Here is a 20,146-nt window from a genome sequence, read left to right as displayed (position 1 = left end):
GCCCTGGTGTTCCCAGGACTCTATCTGGTTCAGCTTCCATAAGGGAGCAATCCCAGACAACCAGCTGAACTTAGCATACAAGCTATTTAAGAAAGGAATTAGAATCTGGAGGGACATATGGGCTCCATGCCTGAAAACGTGGATGACCGGGACACAACTGAAGCAGACATTCCAACTTAAAAGACAGGAACTAGACCTGGTGACTGGAAGGGTACTCTTGTGGGAATCTAACGTGCCGGTTATGAACAATCTCAACCACCATTTCAATCACAGGGGAATCAGGTTATTAGGGGACAAACCACTGCTCCCCTGCCTGACTTGATAAATAGCAATGCTCCACTTTGCAATAAACTGAATAACAGATGGCATATTAATTGGACAGTAGATCAGTGGAACTATAGGTTTAAAAATATTTGGGTTCCCTCTATGAATAAGATACCGTCTCAATGGGGATATTCCTTTCTCGGATGATGACGAAAAGGATTTACTTCCTCTTCCTCGTCGCGGGTTTTAATACGAGCAGAACGCGTACACGGTACACCTCTAGACGCGCAATTACGTTACAATATGTCCCAACAATTTACAAGTCTTTCGAAGATATTTCTGGTGCTGACGCGGTCCTTCCCTCGTTCTCTGCTCCCCCCGCCCGCCCCTTCTCTCTCGCCCGCTCGCAATCGGTCGACCGATCAAAAGCGCGCGCAAATATCCACCTCTGAAAGACCAGCTGTTGCAGCTCTAATCCATTCACGTATACGAGGAAAGCAGGCACAAGATGAGGGCATCGCAAGCGGTGGTTTGTCTGGTGGTGGGATTTCTTGGTCTCGTCGCATTTATCTTCGGCATAGCAGCAGAATCGAACCGAGTCAAGGTTTTCTCTCTCTCTCTCTCTCTCTCTCTCTCTCTCTCTCTCTCTGATCGCGTGCGCGCGCGCGCATTGGAAATTGGAATATGATTATATACACGAATATTGAGTCTGGTACTGAGGCACAATACAATTCACCTATCATAATGGCAGGTGGAGGACGTTACGTTCTCTTCTGATGGGCAGAAGTGCCGCTATTCAAGCAGCCCGGCGTGCGGGCTGGGAGTGATAGGGGCGTTGTGTATCGTGGTGGCGCAGATTGTGGGCAACGCCTCCGGAGGCTGCGTCTGCTGCTGCGCTAGAACTGCCCTCTCTTCAACATCCAAAGCTCTTGGGATCGTGTGTCTCATCTTCTCCTGGTATGTCCTATTCCCCAGAAAGCCCAGTACATGAAGGTTTCATAGTAAAGCAGTCTTCCAAGTTCCAAGTTCCGACTGGCGATTCAGAATTGCATTTTTTCAAGGGTAGCATTGATTTGGAGGAGGCGCACTCAGAATTTGATTTCCAAGGCCGGTAGCATTAATTTGAAGCTGGAGTAGCACTCGGAATTTCACATTCAAGGGTGGCATCGTGCACATGTTAATGTCCAGCTGCGATTCCATTATGCGTAGCAGCGCAGGTAGCGTATGTAGTAATTAGGGAAGGTGCCGGATTATGGGTAGATAACTAGAGAGCAAGGAGGACAGGTTCTGTTGTTCGATGGGAGTAGCTGAGAGACAAATAGAGAGTATGACTTTTTTTAATTAAAAATTTTAAATAAAAAGCATGTTTTTCCGCGTTGAACGGCGGTAATTCATATGTTTTCTCGTTTATCTCGCAAGGCTTATGAATAATATTTCCTGATACAGCATAACTGTGGCAGAAGTTACGAGAACGTATGGAGACGAGGCTTGTTTATAATTTTCCTTTTTGGGTTCACGTTTGACAGGATCTTATCGGTACTGAGCTTTCTATTCTTGCTTGGTGCGGGAGTGCTTAATTCATCTGTAACCCGCGATACGGACAACGAGGGGAGGTGCCCATATCCTGCGTCCTGGGTGTTTCCGGTGGGTGCATGCTTGGCCCTGGTGGCTACCCTTACCCTCTTGGCCTACTACCTCGCAGCCACCAGTCGCACCTCCCGTGCACCGCTAGCCCCTCCCGTCGCTACAGTCGTCGAAATGCCACCCGGCTACTATAACCCGACCGCCCCTTACTATAAATAAGTAAAACCTAGTTTTTGCCATTACCCACGCACCTTTCTCATTCCTATTATAATATGGCACCTCTGAAATCTCGTTGTCCCCATATTGTAATTGACACCGCCCAAGCCTTCCTTTCAATGGGATTTAAGATTCCCATCTCACATCTTTATCGAAACATATATGATCCTTTAGTCCCCATGTGACAATGTGACATTGTTATCGAAACATATATGATCCTGTGTGGCAATGACATTTATCTTGCATGTGCTTTGCTTATGATGCATCCCCTACCATATGAGATTTTTTCCATTGGGGCTATGATGTTTGTCATTTCTTAGACTAGTGAAGTGTTGATTAAAAATAGTTCTCCTCTCTTTTGTTTTGTTTTGTTTTTTTTTTCTAATAACATGCCAACTTTTATAGGTATTGCACTTATCAAGGCACTACATTTTAGCTAATCCCACAATTGTCACTTGATTAGCTTTGCTCACAAGGAAATGGTGCATCAACAAGTTGGCTCTCTAAAAAAATAACTCCTTCTAACTAGACCTTGTTCCATTTTCCAACCTTTCTCGCATGCACACATGCATGTGCATGCACACAGAGGGTATGTTGTGATGCACACATGTGCCCTCTTGGTTTATCTTTGCATAACTTATTGAAAATACAATTATGTGTATTTTTCTTAGCTAAAAGCTATAGTTTATAATACATCTTATCAAGCTACATGCACCATGTAGCATAATGTGATATTAATCCCATTAGATCCCTAGACTTCATCATGAGTGCCATGTACTTTTGAATGCTAATTTTCCTTCATGTGCTTCCATGATTTAAAAAATAGATGGTGGAATTATTATAACAACTAGATATCTATAATGAGGTGGTATTTGCTCAATCCTTGGTTTATATAGAAAGCATTTCCTTGAGAAGATGATCAACTTTCCAATTCTTTTTTTTAAGTTTTTGCCTTGAAAATTGAGGCCAATATATTGAGGTGCTTATTTATTGCCAGCTTTTTTTTTCACAATCACCATAATTTTGTCAATATTGATTGTCTACATTGTACGGCATGATTGTTGACTTTTGAACTAATTCAAGGTTCTATGTCTCTTATATTATCTTGTGATAACCCTAATAGACTAATGTAAATCATAAAAGGAAATAGTTTAATAAATATGTAGCTCAAATTTCCTTTCTAAAAAAGCTACAACATGTATATAACCATATTAAAATACATCCACTTTGAAAATTGGTGTTCAACAACTTATAAAATCTAAATTGTAGTTAAAATACAAGGTGACAAGAGGCTAGTAAATTGAGAGTAGAGGTTAGGTCCCAATATAACATCAAAGATTCTCACAATAAATAACTTATATAAAGCATCTCTACACCACACATGCAATATAAATGCAAATACTTAAATATAAACACACACATACATATACATATTATGTATATATCTACACATATATATCATGGATCCCTTTAAGAACCTATCTATATATGCATCTTATAGAATATATGGCTAAAGTTCTAGCTTAGACTTTAGAAAATGAGGTAATTTTTTGTCTAAAGTAAAAAAATTGTTATAATATGTCTTGTGAATATTTTCAACGAGACTAGTAAAGATATAGAACTTTAAAAGTGTTGTTTTTAGACTAATAATGGTAGAATTTTCTCAATAATAATATGGCAAAAGCATAGATGCAAGATAGTCGACCATGTTAATAGAAAAAAAGTAGTATGACTAAAGCAAGGTAAATCCATGAAATACAAAATTATCAAAGCTCAATCTTATTGGGAATAAATATCCACAGATAATGTATTCATCAAATGTAATACAACAATGACCTACATTTTTTATTGAAGAGTATTTCTATTCAGGTTTGTTATAATAGTTGACGATATTGGTACCGTTGACCTTGTATTGATTGAAGGAAGTGAGCCTTGAAGTGAAAGCATGGAGCAAAAGCAAGAGCTATGGTGGAAGAAGCAAGAGAGAGAGAGAGAGAGAGAGAGAGAGAGAGAGAGAGAGAGAGAGAGAGAGAGAGAGACGAAATGTGGAAACTCCAACAATCACAATGTGTAATTCATGGTACTAGCCAGACCTCATGCACACAACAGACAATCCCACCACACGGCCTCACGTGCTAGGAGCGTCTGAGCCTCACTCTACACTAATCGATTCTACGTTTGTATTGAGTCATAGTTCAACGTCCACCATCTCTTCTACAAGGAGATCCCATAACATATAGGCATAGCGCCTTGTAACACAAACATAAGGAAGCTTCTCTCGGATGATTACCGTGCGGCTCCACTACGACTCTCCTATACCTCGAGGATTGGCCCTAAGATACGTCGCTCGAACATAAAGTACATATGAGACAAGCTCCACTATTTCATCTTGATCATATTCCAGGAGATACCATGTGTCCTTACCACATAATTTCCAAAAACCGATCGACTAGCTTACAGATTAGGTTGTCTCACACTCTCAAGCATAGGCCATCATAACAGAAAATAGGTGCTATGCATCTAGTTCTTCATATGTTGATACCATGGTTGATATGCACATGCAAAAGTGGATGACATTAATTTTTTCAAACATAATTTTCAATCAGACACGTGTAGTGCACAACGATAGTACCGAGACAATGCTTATGCTACTATCCTCTTAATTAAAATACATCGAACCCTATAGCATGCTATGCATTAGAAAAATCAGTAATAAACAATACTCAAATGGTATCATTCAAACACCCCACCCTCTACTTTTAGGTATTGCTTCCGTTGCATAGGTATAGGGGTTTATTTTGTCATATTTTGATTATGAAAATGATAAATCACAAAGTTTGACAAAGAGATAGGGCAAACTGAGGCTAAACCTCATGCTCCATTACTACCATACATTCACAAACGCTCATTATATTTTCTCTCATTTTTATGAAGCATATTTCTATTTTTTCATATTTTTTTAATTTTTTAGAGTTTATTTATCAATAATCACTATTATTTTTCTATTTTCCTTATACCAATAATTTTAACATATTAAAATTTAAATTTATTTTTTATATTTTCCCATAGAAACACATTTCACCCACCCAAAACGACAAAATCATCATTTTACCCCTAAACATTTTATATTTTCCCATAGGAACACATTTCACCCACATTTTACCCCTAAACATTGCATTTCGAGTTTGCGGGATTCAAATAGCGCATGTAAATCATTATGAAATCAGAATTTTATGATATACAACAATTAAACATGATGCAATCAGCACTCAAACCAATTTTCATCACATAAGAATATCATTTCCATCATAAAACGTCATAAAAGCTTCATTTCTTTCATAAAAAATAGTCATATTGTGTTTCTACGAAACCCAAGACGTATTAAATGACTACATGACTAGCAGATGGAGCCTCTATTGCTCTCAAATCCATGCTGCATATCAATCTTCAGCGTCTCCGTTAATCTCCATCATTGTTTGCTTCTATCTCATTCCCGATGCCTCCTTCAAGATAGTGCGCATGAACAACCCATAGAGGGAAGAGAGAGAAAGATTGATTTCTGTTCTTCCCTTCCAAGCAGCCTTTGGACGAGTGAAGACCAGCAATATGGATTGTATGAAAGATGTAGATCATGGATGAAATCGGTGGGGGAGGGGGGGGGGGGGGGGATTGTTCTCAACCACCATAGCCCCCCCTTCTCTCCAAAATTGTCGCTAGGAGTACGTCGCCATGTTTTTAAAAAAATGAAAAAATGGCACCCCCCCCACGAAATCTTTTTTTTCAGGGGGCTCCAAGGGGAGCCCCAAAGGGTCACACCCTTTTGCCTAAAGTTCTTCTCCACTTGCTCCTCTTTTAGGCTTTGGACCGTGGGCACCCCCATTCTCGTGTTTGACGTCAGATTTGACTTCTGAAAAATTGTGGGCATCCATCTTGAGGTCGGACACTGCCTGGCATCTCTCAGGATCCAATCCGACATCATGGAAAATTATGAAAATTCCCCAACCGTGGCTCGGTGGGTCTTTAAAGCTCTTTTGGAGTCCCAACTGCTTGCTGCTTAAAATCATACTAACTGCAGTTGCCGCCTTCGACAAAGTCTATTTTTCCCTTGAAATTCAAAATTTTTGGCTAATTTTAAGCACTTCTTGGAGTCAAAAAACAGCTCTCATTGGCGACCACGAGATAGGGCGACTCAGCTCGTCGAATCCCACAGATCTACACAAAAACACAACCATAAAGAGCATCAAGCTGATACAAAATAGATACACAATAAAACACATCACAGCTCTCACCCTACCCCCTTACAAAACCAATGCATGAAATCCACAAGGAGTAGGCCTAGCATAATCTGATAGCAAGCTCAAAGCTAGTCACTAACCGACTGCTCCAACATGGCCAAGCAAAAAAGAACTATCAAAGATGTCATCCTAAGTGGGGGTGTGCACTACCTACCTAATCGAGGACAATGCAACCAGGAGCTCCTACTAGGCGAGGACTCTTATAGCCTGTCCAAGAAATAGTATTTTAGCACATTTTCCTTTTAGGACTTTATTTTCCATACTTGGGTGTGTAAAAAGGAGGGAGCTGAGCGTAGTGACCCAATGAGAACAGGGCATCCGCCTCAGGTCCTGTCTCCATATCCAAGAGCCTACCAAGCCCTCACAAGGTATCACTTAATCCTTTTTTGATGCTCACTTTTATTTTCGCTCCAACCTTCCTTATTGTTATTTACTTTTCAGCTAGATGCCACCCCTAGGAAGACAAGGCATTGGCCCTAGGTCTGACTCGTTCCTAGGAACCTACTAGGCCTTCGCAAGGCGATGCAATGAACAACTGCTCTAGGATTTTTCTTTTTCTTTTCTTTGCTATTTTTGTAGGGGTTAGAATCCCTTTTTACACACCTCCGTATAGTCACATATTTTCAGCCATTCAGGATTTTACTTATTTGCATCATCATTTTGTCTGGCAGGCTTTTTTAACTATCTCATAACTAATGGAAACTCATAGAACGACCGCCTAGCAGGTTAGCAAAACAGGGTCATTAGGATTACCTTCGAAAACAGGTATTTCAGTGCTTAACAATGCCTTTGCAGGAGGTAATGACTACTCAGACCTCCCACAGATATAACTAACCTAACCCTGGGACTTCATGCCTTGATTGCCGGTCCCCAACAAGCAAAAAGAAAGTACCCCTTACATATACATGTATCATTAATTGCTTAAGGAAAAAGACTTGAGAAGGGGACAAAACCAACTAGAATGGCCATAAGAAGCTCCTCTGCAGAGCAAAGGCTCCCTCTAGCGACTTCGTTATCCTATATGATGCAATCACTAAACACAAAGCCATTAAATGTACATGCACCAAATAGACATAGGGCCCACTTGGCCTAAAGAAATATCACATTTTATTGCAACCTAATTGGCCCTCTTGGCCTAAAGAAATCAATCATAACACTACAAAACTGACTGGCCCTCTTGGCCTAAAGAAATCAATCATAACACTACAAAATTTATTGGGCCTCTTGGCCTAATAAAATCAAACATTAAAACCCTAAAGCAACTGGCCCTCTTGGCCTAATGAGATCAAATAGAACAACATCTACACATCTCTCCTTGGAATAAGGTAGATATACAAAAATATGCTCCATTCCCAGGGAAAAAATAGGGCTCTTAGCCCTAAACTAAATGCATCAAGTTTTGACCCATCCCTCTTTCATATATAGCAAGAGGGGTATGCATAACATGTTATCGAATCAACCTATGGGTCCAAGATAATAGTGGTAGATGGGTCTTAGCCACTCTTTGCATTACCCATATCAATCATCACCTGCCATATAATGCGTGATCTGATAAAAGTTCCCACAAGTGACCAGTCCCCACAACTGACTAGGCCATGTCTCATTATCAATAGCAACATCCGGACTAGGACCACAGTTGAAGAAGAGATCCTCTTCATAAGCAAAATTGGCTAGGGAATCCGCAAACTGATTCCAAGAATGTGAAATCAGCTGAAGAGAGACGCTCTCAAATTCATCAAGTAGGGTTATAGCAGTTTGATGATACATACGAAGGATGGGATTCCAGACTGTGTATGTCCCATTTAGTTGATTTAAGATCAGTTGGGAATCCCCTTTTACTAACAACCGTCGAATACCACCTTTCTTGGCAATGTTTAGTCCCATAATCAAGGCTTTATACTCTGCCATGTTGTTAGTGAATCCTACCCCGAGATAAGCAGCTAATTTCATTGTAACTCTATGTCGGGGATCTCAGATAACTACTCCAACACTCCCTTTGTTATTAGGGCCCCGAGACGCTCCATCAAAATATAATGTGTAGGTCCACAATGGGTTTACACAACTAACCATCAAGAACTCCCCTATTCATAATTATGATAGTCAAAATTCAACATATTTAGAGGATGAACTGATGGCTCCATCCCACCTTCTTTATTAAACTCAATAGGGATGCTGGTCAACATTTGTAAATAGAGATGGCAAAAAACTTTGATCTCCCACACAAAGGTACCGTCTTCTTGCTCAATCACTTTGTATCCTTTGCTCCACCAGATAAGCTTCCCGCGATGATATCTTTGCTCCAAATATGGGTGCTCCAGATAAGGAATTAAGCGCCTCATCAACCAAAAGAAGCTCTCCTATAGGTCTCAGATCAGCCCCAACATGGATCTGTAATGCATTTAGCGCTTTAGCATACTAAAAAATAATGAGGTTTCATCTTATTAAGATTAACCTTATTTTTAAAATCCACTCCCTGTAGATTAGCCAGTAAAGCTGTGGACTTATTTTTACCTATCCTAACTACCTTATAAGGGCCATCCCATCTAGGTTCTAGCTTTCCTGGAAATAACTCTCTATGCGCATTGTAGTATAGAACTAATTGTCATTTCTTAAAGGTATATTTCTTTGCTTTTAGATCATGCAGCCACTTCATCTGAGGCTTAGCCATTTCCTGGTGTAACAAACTCTACAATTTGAGCTCATCCAAGTGGGCTATAGTCATAAAACACTCGAATAGGGCATCTTCCTCATCCAAAGAATGATTGATTGTGAATCTTATGGTCGGAAACTCAATTTCCAAGGTCAAGACACACTCCTTCCCATAAACTAATTTAAATGGGGTGTGGCTAGTGGCTCATTTAAATGTCGTATTATATGCCCATACTGCCACATACAATTTTATATCCCAATCCTGTTTCTTTTCGGATACTATCTTGGACAAGATACCCACAAGTTGCTTATTGGTACTTTCAACTTGCCCATTTGCTTGCGGATTATAGGGGGTCGTCTTGTTATGCTTAATTTTCCATGCTTCTGTCAGGCTTTTAACCTTATTCGAAAAATGGGTTCCACGATTCGATACTATTTCCTTTGGCAGACCGAAATGGCAAATGATCTGCTCAAGTAGAAAACTAACAGTCTCTTTTGCATTGTCTTGCCTCGTCGCTCGTGCTTCTAACCACTTTGTAAAGTAATCAGTTGCTACTATAATATATATCTTCTGAGTAGTAGACGATGGGGTAATAGGACCCACAAAGTCGATGCCCCACTTCTCAAATGGAAGGATAGCCATAATCGGCGTGAGTGGACGCTTCTTATTCTCTCTATTGTCATGTCTTTGACATGTATCACATCTCTTAACATACTCAAATGAATCTTGGAAGATGGATGGCCACCAATATCCAGCTCTTAAGTCCTTCTAGGCCGTCAACCGCCCAGCAAAGTGCCCTCCACAAGTGGAATCATGGCACTCCTCCAAGATAAATGGAACCTCATCAGGCATTACACATTGGTGATAGATATCATCAACACCCTGCCGAAATAGTGTTCCTGCGATCAAGGAAAATTTCAATGCCTGCTGTTTAATTTTCCTCTTTTCGGATTTTGAGAAAGTAGATATAGTATCTCTTGTAGATAAATAGTACTTTATAGTAGCATACCACGAGATAATAGATGCCGTATCAATCTTAAACAATGTTTCAATGTCACTTTCTTCAGCTAAGACCTCTTTTGGCTCTCCAAAATCCAGAAAACATTCTACAATGCCTTGTACCCTCGGTGGCTTGCTCTTAATCTCATAATCAAACTCCTGTAAAAAGTAATTAACCACTTTGCTAAACAATCAGGCGGCTATAACTTGTTCAGCAACAATCGAAGTCCTTTCCGTCTTCATATAAAAAACCATCTTCTCATAGAGAATGTAGTGCATGAACTTTTTGGTTGCAAATACCATTCCAAGGCACAACTTTTCCATATAGATATAGTTAATTTTTTATATGCCCAACTTCCGACTAGTAAAGGCTATCGGATGGTACCACTTTTCCTCCCAGATTTGGGCCAAACAACAGCTAATGCTATATATGGTTGCTGCTGAAAATATATAGAATATTGCGCCCCTTTAAGGTGCTTTTAAAATAGATGCTTTGGCAAGCTCATGCTTCACATCGTCAAAAGATACTTTGCAAGAATCACTCCATGCAAACTGGTAGTTAAAGGACAATAGGTTAAAGATACCATACTGATGACAGTTAAAGATACCCAAAAACGACAGAAATCTATGCACTTCCTTTGGAGTACGTGGCGGACTCATGGCGACTATGACCTTGTGATGGACCAAAAAACGGGCCGGCACTAGCTCATGCACTAGCCGGGCCTCGTCACTACGCACAAGACAACCCCTCGGCCTCGCGGCCAAGAGCGTCTATCAAAATCTCTGCCTTCCTAAACATTGCGTTTGTAATACGTTGTAGTCCAACTGATCCTAACCCAATATTACTCCTCAGAGGGAGTCCCTTTCACATAGCCAAAAGGCTCGAATCACATACACATGGGGTTCCTCCTACGGCTGAATGCCGTCAACCCTCTGCGACTCTCCTACACCTTGGGGATTGGCCCCTCGATGCGTCGCTCAACCTATAAAAATTTCGCACAAAATCCACTCAAGGTACCATTTAATCGTATACAGGTATGTACCATTGTCCTTACTTCTCTTTTCCCTAGACCCCACGACTAGCCTATGGCTTAGGGTGTCCTGTCTCTCACTCAACGTGGGTCAGAGTCCTAATGAAAGCAATTGCTGTGCATCCAGGATTTCTGATACCTTTAAATATTTCCATGATTTATGCATATTGTGGATGCTAAGTGCTCAAACAGTTATGAAATCAATATTGTGCACATGCGGAGAACATCCTTTCAATGATTTTCAACTACCGTTTTTATGCGGCGTTGCACAAACCTAGCACCGAGGAAACCCTCGTGCTAGTAGGCTCTTATTTTACAATTATTCACTGACCTATATGGCATGCAAACAAAAAAAACAATCTTTTCATCATCTCACTCCACATTTAGACACATTTTGACCACTCTACCCTCCCATTGATCACATGTCGCATCGTTGTATGGATTTATAGGGTATTTTGCCATCATTTTATGTGTAAAAAGCGGGAAACACACACTAGAACAAGAAGGTGGGGATGAACTGAGGCAAGTCCTCATGATTCAGTTCCCACAAACATTCACAAACATTGTTCTTAATTTTCATTAATTTTCCGCACCCAAAATGCATTTTTTCCCTATTTTTAGTGATTTTTCTCTATTTTTCTTGTATTTTTCCTTATTTTTTAGCATTATTCTATTACTGAAAATTCAAAATAGGTTATGGGCTGTGGCCCTTAGTTCCTTCTTGCAGCAAAATGAAAATTTAGTTGATGTTCCTATTCATTTTTCCATTTTTATGCCAAAAACCATCATTTTCCCTTGATTTTCCATATTTTACGTGTTTTAGTGTATTATTTTGAGCCACAAGATGCATATTTTTCTTTTCTGATTATGACCAACAAGTACTCATGGAAAACAACAACATAAACAATTTTTAGCCCACATGAACAACATTTTATCAATCAAAAGCCATGAAATCTCAAATTTCCTTTGAAAAAAATTGAATTACTGCTTATTTGCGTGTTTCGGGTTTCATGTCCATGGCTACAAATCTGAAAATCAGCAGCACTTCATGTCTAGCACAATCACAAATCACCATTTCCAGCCCGTGAAGTAATCCGATCGATGCCAGACAAGCCTCCACCATTCTTTCTTCTTCCTTCTTCTTCCCACATGAACTTGCCTTTAGAAGAGAGAGAGGGAGGAGAGAGAAAGATTGAAATCAGAATTCTTCATAGAGACCACCATTTCTCGGGCGAGAGGCGGCGATAGAGTCCACAGACAAAGGGGAATGAAGCCCCATAATCCATTGGGGGGGTTGTTTGCAGCAGCCATGATGCCTCTCATCCATTCATGGCGCATTTTTCGGGCACCATCTTCTTCCACGTTTTTTCATTCCTCTTCATTCTCTCTCCACTTTTTTGCTTCATAAGGTGCATAAAATTTTTGGGGGGGGTCCAAACTCAAAAGGCATGCTCAAATTTGGCCTCCCAAGTGTCCACCTTTTCATATCTTGACCATTTTGTGGCCATTTCCCCGTCCGGACTCGGAATTAAGCTCTGAAAAATCCTGGGCGTCCGGCTTAGCATTCCACATTGGCCACTAACTCTTTCCAACCCACACGATTGTCTGAAAAATTATGAAAAATCAACAAGCATCGCTCGGGCGCCTTTAAAGCACTTTGACGCTTAAAATCGTCCTAGATCGAGCCGCCGCCTTTGACGGTGAATATTTTTCCCTTGATATTCATAATTTTTAGCTATTTTTAAGCACTTCCCGGCACCTAAATTCCGCTCTCACCTTGATCTTTTCAATGTCAGTCGCTCGCAATCCCCACTGAACTGACCACATGACCTAACAATAGCCCATAAGGCACTCCAAAGATGCACTTCCATGGGTTAAGAGCTATGTAAAATTGTCTGCAATGCTCAAAACACTTCCACAAAATAATCAGTTGCCTTTCTCTTGTGGTGGCTACCCCTAGGTCATCAATGAATACTTTCAACTCCTCTAGGGAGATGTCACCAAAGGTCTTGTCGGCTATTCTTTGCCACGAACCAGGTGCATTACATAAACCAAATGCCATCACATGGTACGCAAAGGTACCAAAGACAGTAATTCTTGTCGTTTTCAGCTTGTCTTGCTCAGCAATCACCATTTGGTTATACCCCCCAAAGCAATCCATAAACAAATATATTTTCCTACCCACTAATTGATCCAAAATTTGGTCAATAAAGGGCAATGGGTATTAGTCTTTAATAGTCTGCTTATTCAGCTCTCTAAAGTCTACACAAAGATAGATTTGATTATTATTCTTATTTTTTATCACAACTAGTGAACACCATTCAGTATGCTAAAGAGGGAAGATCAAAACCCACTTAGCCCAACTTCTGAAGCTCCTCAAACAGCCCGTCCCTTAATTCAAAAGGCATACGTTATACTTTCTGACATATAGGACGGGTACCTTCCTTTACAGGAATAGTATGCACAGCTAGACTAGGGGGAATGTCCCTAAGTTCTTCATAGCTCCAAGCAAAGATGTCACAGAACTCTCGAATTAAGGATACATAGTCCTCTCGTTCTTCCGAACTGAGCATGGAACCTAATTTGATTGGCCACGGATCATTAGGCATACCAAGGTCCAGCTCAATAACATCCGTGTCTCTAATTCGATCTTGAGGCTCTCTCATCTCATTCAATGTTATCTAATAAATGTCCTCTGTAGTGGACCCTTCTTTAGATCCATCGCTTAATGACATCTCACTACCAGATGAATCATCTATTGTTTCTAGTTCAGTAGAGGATAAAGGAGCTCTCTCACTCTGAGGAGACTCAGGGTAAGCATCCACTATTACACGATTGGCACCTCTACCTAGAATCACTCGACCAACGGGTATATCGACTTGACAATCCATTCATAGAATCCATGGCCTGCCTAGCAAAACTCGATAGCTAGGACGTCTTGCAAATCTTATCACCCTAAAATCCAGATAGCATTCCACGCTTGCAACGGTAACATGGACTTTAGTGATGCAACCTTCTGGTTGTCTTAGACTATCATCCGCCATCCTAAGTGTGGAGCCGTCTTCTTAAATTTCGAGACCTAGCCTCTCCATTAAGTCTGAACTCATGATATTGACAAAGGATTCAATGTCCACGATAGCATGCTCCACTAATATGCCATCCATGTATGCTAGAACCCTGGGACAATGCTTTTTAGCATGATCGAACCAATCTTCTCCCGCTCATGCTATGCCCAAAGGTTCTACAATATACCCAATACATAGGATTTTCTTGAATTCCTTACATACTTTTGGAGATAGTTTAATCAATTACAAGAGATTCACGTCTGGTTTAACTTCACAAAGAGAACTTGCTAGGTCAAAGTCATGGTAGTTTGCTAAAGTTCTATTCTCTCGCCAAACCATTCTCTCCTTTGGTCTTGGGATCGGCTTTGGTACCTCTTTTTTAACTTTTTCCTTCTTTCTTGGTAATCCTTTATCCTTCTTGGGATCCACTTTACTATCAACAGGCCTTAGAGGTCCCCCTTCCATATATGGATTCACGGCTTGCTTTCCCCTAGTATCTTGCTTAGGGTTTCCCTCGACAGGTTTTATAGTTCCTTTGTCACCCTCTCTAATATTTTGACCTCTTGTTATGGCTCATAGGTTAGAGGTTTCAGCGTCATTGACATGTACAGGCTCAATAAGACTGACTCCGCTGCCATGAGGGAACTCCTCTACAATAGCCTTTTCTTGTTGTAGTATTTGTGTTGGTTCATCATCTTGCTGGAGATTATTCCCTTGTGTGCGATGGTTAACTGAACCTGGCAGTTTACTCCCTTGTTGGAGAGAACTGCTCTTACTCCAACAGGTAGCAGCTAAGTGGCCAAACTTTCACAAATATTGCATTTGACATTCAGAAAATTCCTAGGGAAATGTTGGCCGCCACACCACTTACAACTGAATCTTGAGGGGGCACCCTCTTCAGGGTGTCGGCTCCCTATCAAATTCTGCTCCTTCTTAAGGAAATTGACATCCATAGCTATTTGTCTATACTGTTTGCCGATCATGTTAGTGTAGTGCTTCATCATATCCTTGACTTCACCAAGGACATTTGAGGTACTGGACTCATAGCCGCGATCGTCTGTCTATCGTCCCATTGGCCCAACCACTTGATTAGGAATTGGCGACCTATTGGGACAACATTTGGGTTTGTTGCTTGGCCTCCACCACTCAGTGGGGCAGTCTGACTAGCCATAGGCATAGTCCTACTGGGAGGGGCTGGTAACATAGGAAAATTTGGCATGATACTCCCTCTTCCATTCTCATTCGTCATGGGGTCCCCTTGACTCCATTGGTCGGTGCCAAATTATTACCATTCAAATTTATCATTGCTGCATAAGCCGCTTGCAAGCGTGATTCTACTCCTTCTTCCTGGGTAATAACAGTGTCAATGTCAGCCAAAGCAACACTACTGAGCTGCACCTGGATATTGAATTCTAATCCATGTAGGAAATATTGCAACTTTGCAGCCGGTGGAATGGGGATATAAGTATTAAGTTTGCGAAGAACTTGCTTTAGTTTCTTGGCATAGGCTTGGACATTCTCATTTGGCTCTTGGCATGCTACATTCAAGACACACAACCAATAATGTCCACTCCTCTCAGGAGCAAACTCTCTACAGAAGGCCGTGAAAAATTGGACATTCTTATTTGGCTCTTGGCATGCTACATTGAAGACACGCAACTAATAATGTCCACTCCTCTCAGGAGCAAACTCTCTACAAAAGGCCGTGAAAAATGGGGATATAAGTATTAAGTTTGCGAAGAACTTGCTTTAGTTTCTTGGCATAGGCTTGGACATTCTCATTTGGCTCTTGGCATGCTACATTCAAGACACGCAACCAATAATGTCCACTCCTCTCAGGAGCAAACTCTCTACAGAAGGCCGTGAAAAATTGGTCAGTGCTAGTTATGGTTTCGGCCTCTAGACTGTGATACCATACTGTTTCCCTTCCTTTTAACGTTATATTAAAGAATATCATTAAGTGTCCTTCGTCTTGGATTCGATAGTTGAACATGAGCATTTGAAACTCCTTAATATGGAGTTTCCCATCTTCTTCTGCTAACCCATGGAAAATGGGCAAAGATGCTCCTAATGTCTGTAAATCCGGCGTCCCTGCTGGAATTGCAATGGGTTGTGCCATGGCCACAACTGGATTGACAACATGAGTTTGTGTAGGTAAAACTACACCACCACTTGAAGTGGGTTGATTGACTGGAAGCGGGGAAGTACTAGGACTTCGACATGCACTCAAAGGGCTGCTTATGACACTTAGGTTATTAGAACCACTGCCGCTTATGTGTAACGAGCTGCTCCTTTGAGGAGAATAATGCCTTAGAATCTCCAACCGCCGTCTAGCCCTCTCAGCACGTTCCGCTTTTTGTATTTCGGCTCGACGGTCCTTGTCAGAGGACATAAACCAACTATTTGGTCCCTAGAAACCCTAGATTCGGAACCACCACTTATTGGCAGCTCTCGGCACACGCACCACTGATGAGACCTAAAATGGCTTGGCACTGGCTACCTAGCCGGACCTCATGCACACAACAGACAACCCCACCACATGGCCTCACGAGCTAGGAGCATCTGAGCCTCACTCTACATTAATCGATTCTGCATTTGTATTGAGTCATACTCCAACGTCCACCATCTCTTCTCCTCAGAAGGAGACTCCATAACATATAGGAATAGTGTCTTGTAACACAAACATAAGGAAGCTCCTCTTGACTAATTGCTGCGGCTCCACTACGACTCTCCTACACCTTGGGGATTGGCCCCAAGATTTGTTGCTCCAACATAAAGTACACATGAGACAAACTCCACTCTTTCATCTTGAACATATTCCAGGACATACCATATGTCCTTACCAAATAATTTCCAAAAACCGATCAACTATCCTACAGATTAGGTTGTCTCACACTCTCAAGTGTAGGTCATCATAACGGAAAATATGTGCTATGCATCCAGTTCTTCATATTCTGATACCATGGTTGATATGCACATGAAAAAGTAGATGATCCTAATGTTCTCAAACATAATTTTCAATCAAACACATGTAGTGCACAACCAGGCTTTCCAATGCTCATTCACTAGCTCATTATAGCGATGTAAGGATAGCACCGAGACAACGCTCATGCTACTATCCTCTTAATTAAAATACACCGAACCCTATATCATGCTATGCATCAGAAAAATCAGTAATAAACATCACTCAAATTGCATCATTCAAACACCCCACCTCCTACTTTTAGGTATTGCTTCCATTGCATACGTGTAGGGGCTCATTTTGTCATGTTTTGATATATGAAAAGTGATAAATCACAAAATTTTGACAAAGAGATAGGGAAAAATAAGTCTAAACCTCATGCTCGGCCACTACCATACATTCACAAACACTCATTATATTTTTTCTCATTTTTATGAAGTGCATTTCTATTTTTTTTTTCTATTTTTTCTTATTTTCTAGCATTTATTTGTCAATAATCACTATTATTTTTTTATTTTCCTTATATCAATCATTTAAACTATTGAAATTCAATTTTATTTTTCATTTTTTCCCATAGGAACACATTTTTTCCATAGGAACGTATTTTATTTTTCATTTTTTCCCATACGAACACATTTTGGATTTGCGTGATTTAAATAGTGCATGTAAATCACTATGAAATCAGAATTTTCTGATATACATCAATTAAACATGATGGAACTAGCACTCAAACCAATTTTTATCGCATAAGAATATAATTTCCATCATAAAATGTCAAAAAAGCTTTATTTCCTTCATTAAAAATAGTCATATTGTGTTTCTACAAAACCTGAGACGCATTAAATGACTATGTGACCAGCGGAGGAGCCTCCATTGCTCTCAATTCCATGCTGTACATCAATCTTTAGCGTCTCCATTAATCTCCATCGTCATTTGCTTCAATCTCATTCCCGATTCTTCCTTCAAGATAGTGCGCATGAACAACCCATAGAGGGGAGAGAGAGGGAGAATAGAGAAAGATTGATTTCTATTCTTTCCTTCTAGGTAGCCATTGGACGAGCGAAGACTGGTGATATGGATCATATGAAAGATGTAGATCATAGATGAAATCGGTGGGAGGGGGGGGGGAGGGGGGTTTGTTCTCATCCACCATACCCCCCCCCCTTCACTCCAAAATCGTTGCCAGGAGGACGTTGCCATGTTTTTTAAAAAACGAAAAAACGGCATCCCCCCCATCCCCCCCCGGCTAAAAAAATCAGTTTTTTTAGGGGGCCCCAAGGGGAGCCCCCAAGGATCACAACCTTTTGCCTAAAGTTTTTTTCCACTTGCTCCTCTTTTGGGCTTTGGACCTCGGGCACCCCCATTCTTGCGTCCGGCATTAGATTTTACTTCTGAAAAATTCTAGGTGTCCGTCTCAAGGTCCCACACTACCTAGCATCTTCGAGATCCAATCCAACATCATGGAAAATTATGAAAATTCTCCAACCATCGCTCGGTGGGTCTTTAACTTTTGGAGCCTGCGGCTACTTATTACTGCTTAAAATCATACTGACTACAGCTGTTGCCTTCGATGAAGTCTATTTTTCCCTTGAAATTCAAAATTTTTGACTACTTTTAAGCACTTATCGGAGTCAAAAAATAGCTCTTAGTAATCATCATTTTTAAAATTCAAATGTCACTAAAAGAATAAAGAATAAAGTGACAATGATGGAGACCCAGCATCTGTAGTGTATAGGTGTGCATGTAACTAATACACACTCCAGGTACTATTAGTGTAACTAATACATGGGTGGTTAGGCAGATGCACCTTTACCTTGTAACTAATATATAGTGTAGGTATTGCTAGTATAACTAATACATGGGTGGTTAGGCACATGTGCCTTTATCCCTAACAATCTCCCACTTAAATGTGAATTTGTCCTTAGTGAGGAGAGAACAAGAAAAAAGTGACAAAGTATAAATGCACACAAGTACAATAGGATGAGGAAAGACATCATCTCATCCAATGCCCATCAACTTTCTAAGGAATGCAAAACGCTCCGTTGAGAGACTTTGAGTGAGTAGATCTACATGATTTTGGTTAGTTGAGATCTTGACAACTCAATGGACTTCTTCTCAATAACCTCTCGAATAAAGTGATAACACATCTCAATGTCCTTCATCTTCGCATGGAAGACCTAATTCCTGGCAAATTGAATAGTACTCATAGAATCCAAATGCAATGTAGGAATCACATCAGTAATGCGAAGGTTTGCCCCACTAGACTTGACTAATCAGAGAACCTCTTTTAGTGGTTGCAACATAATCTACATTTGTAGTAGATAGGGCAGTGCATTTCATCCTCTTGGACATTCAAGAAACAATACCTCCAACAAAGGTGAAGACATAGCCAGAGGTGGACTTTCTATTATCTGCATGTCCTACATAATCAGAGTTAGTGTATCCCATGACTCTTATATCCTAGCCACCATAACAGATGCATATAGCTGTTGTGCCCTTCAAGCATCTCATGATACCCTTGATGGCATCCTAATGGCATCGACTAGATGTAGCCATATAACATGCCACAACTCCCACTGCAAATGCTATGTCATAGCAAGTAGCTATCATGGCATACATCAAACTACCCACTATGGATGCATAAGGGATCTTGGCATCTTGGCCTTTTTCTCATCAGACTTGTGGAAAATCGGCTTGACTAACCTTCATATGAGAAGATAAAGGACAACCAATAAGCTTAACATTCTACATATAAGACTGCTTGAGGACCTTTTGGATGTATTCCTCTGATAGGTAAAGGAGTCCCTTAGAGCGATTGCAAGTAATGTGCATCCCAAGAATATGTGAGGCTTGTCTCATGTCCTTTATCTCAAAGCTATTCTTGAGCTGACCTTTTAAGGTATCTAGCTCATCATGAGCACTCCTAGTAATCAATATATCATCCACATAGAGAGGATAAAAATCACAAGGCTACCATCGTGAGCCTTCTTTGTTTATAAATACAAATCCGTATCATTGCAGGAATATCCCTGTGAATGCATCCCTTAGAGCAATTGCAAGTAATGTGCATCCCAAGAATA

General features: G+C 40.6%; 1 protein-coding gene across 1 annotated transcript; it reads left to right on the top strand.

The window, feature by feature from the left end:
• The first annotated feature begins 564 nt into the window (after positions 1–564).
• LOC148009137 (protein VASCULATURE COMPLEXITY AND CONNECTIVITY-like) lies at positions 565–2,296 on the top strand. Its single transcript, XM_087673791.1, has 3 exons — positions 565–868; positions 1,016–1,221; positions 1,791–2,296. Exons 1-3 carry the CDS (start codon positions 773–775, stop codon positions 2,065–2,067), a joined length of 579 nt encoding a protein of 192 aa, XP_087529917.1. The 5' UTR covers positions 565–772; the 3' UTR covers positions 2,068–2,296.
• Positions 2,297–20,146: the final 17,850 nt, after the last annotated feature.

This window comes from Lygodium microphyllum, unplaced genomic scaffold (assembly GCF_053477565.2).
Source record: "Lygodium microphyllum isolate KBCC unplaced genomic scaffold, Lygodium_microphyllum_v1.1.10 scaffold_38, whole genome shotgun sequence".
Classification (NCBI taxonomy): Eukaryota; Viridiplantae; Streptophyta; class Polypodiopsida; order Schizaeales; family Lygodiaceae; genus Lygodium; species Lygodium microphyllum.
The sequence above is the reverse complement of the archived record's forward strand: the minus strand, read 5'-3'. Positions and strand labels throughout refer to the sequence as shown.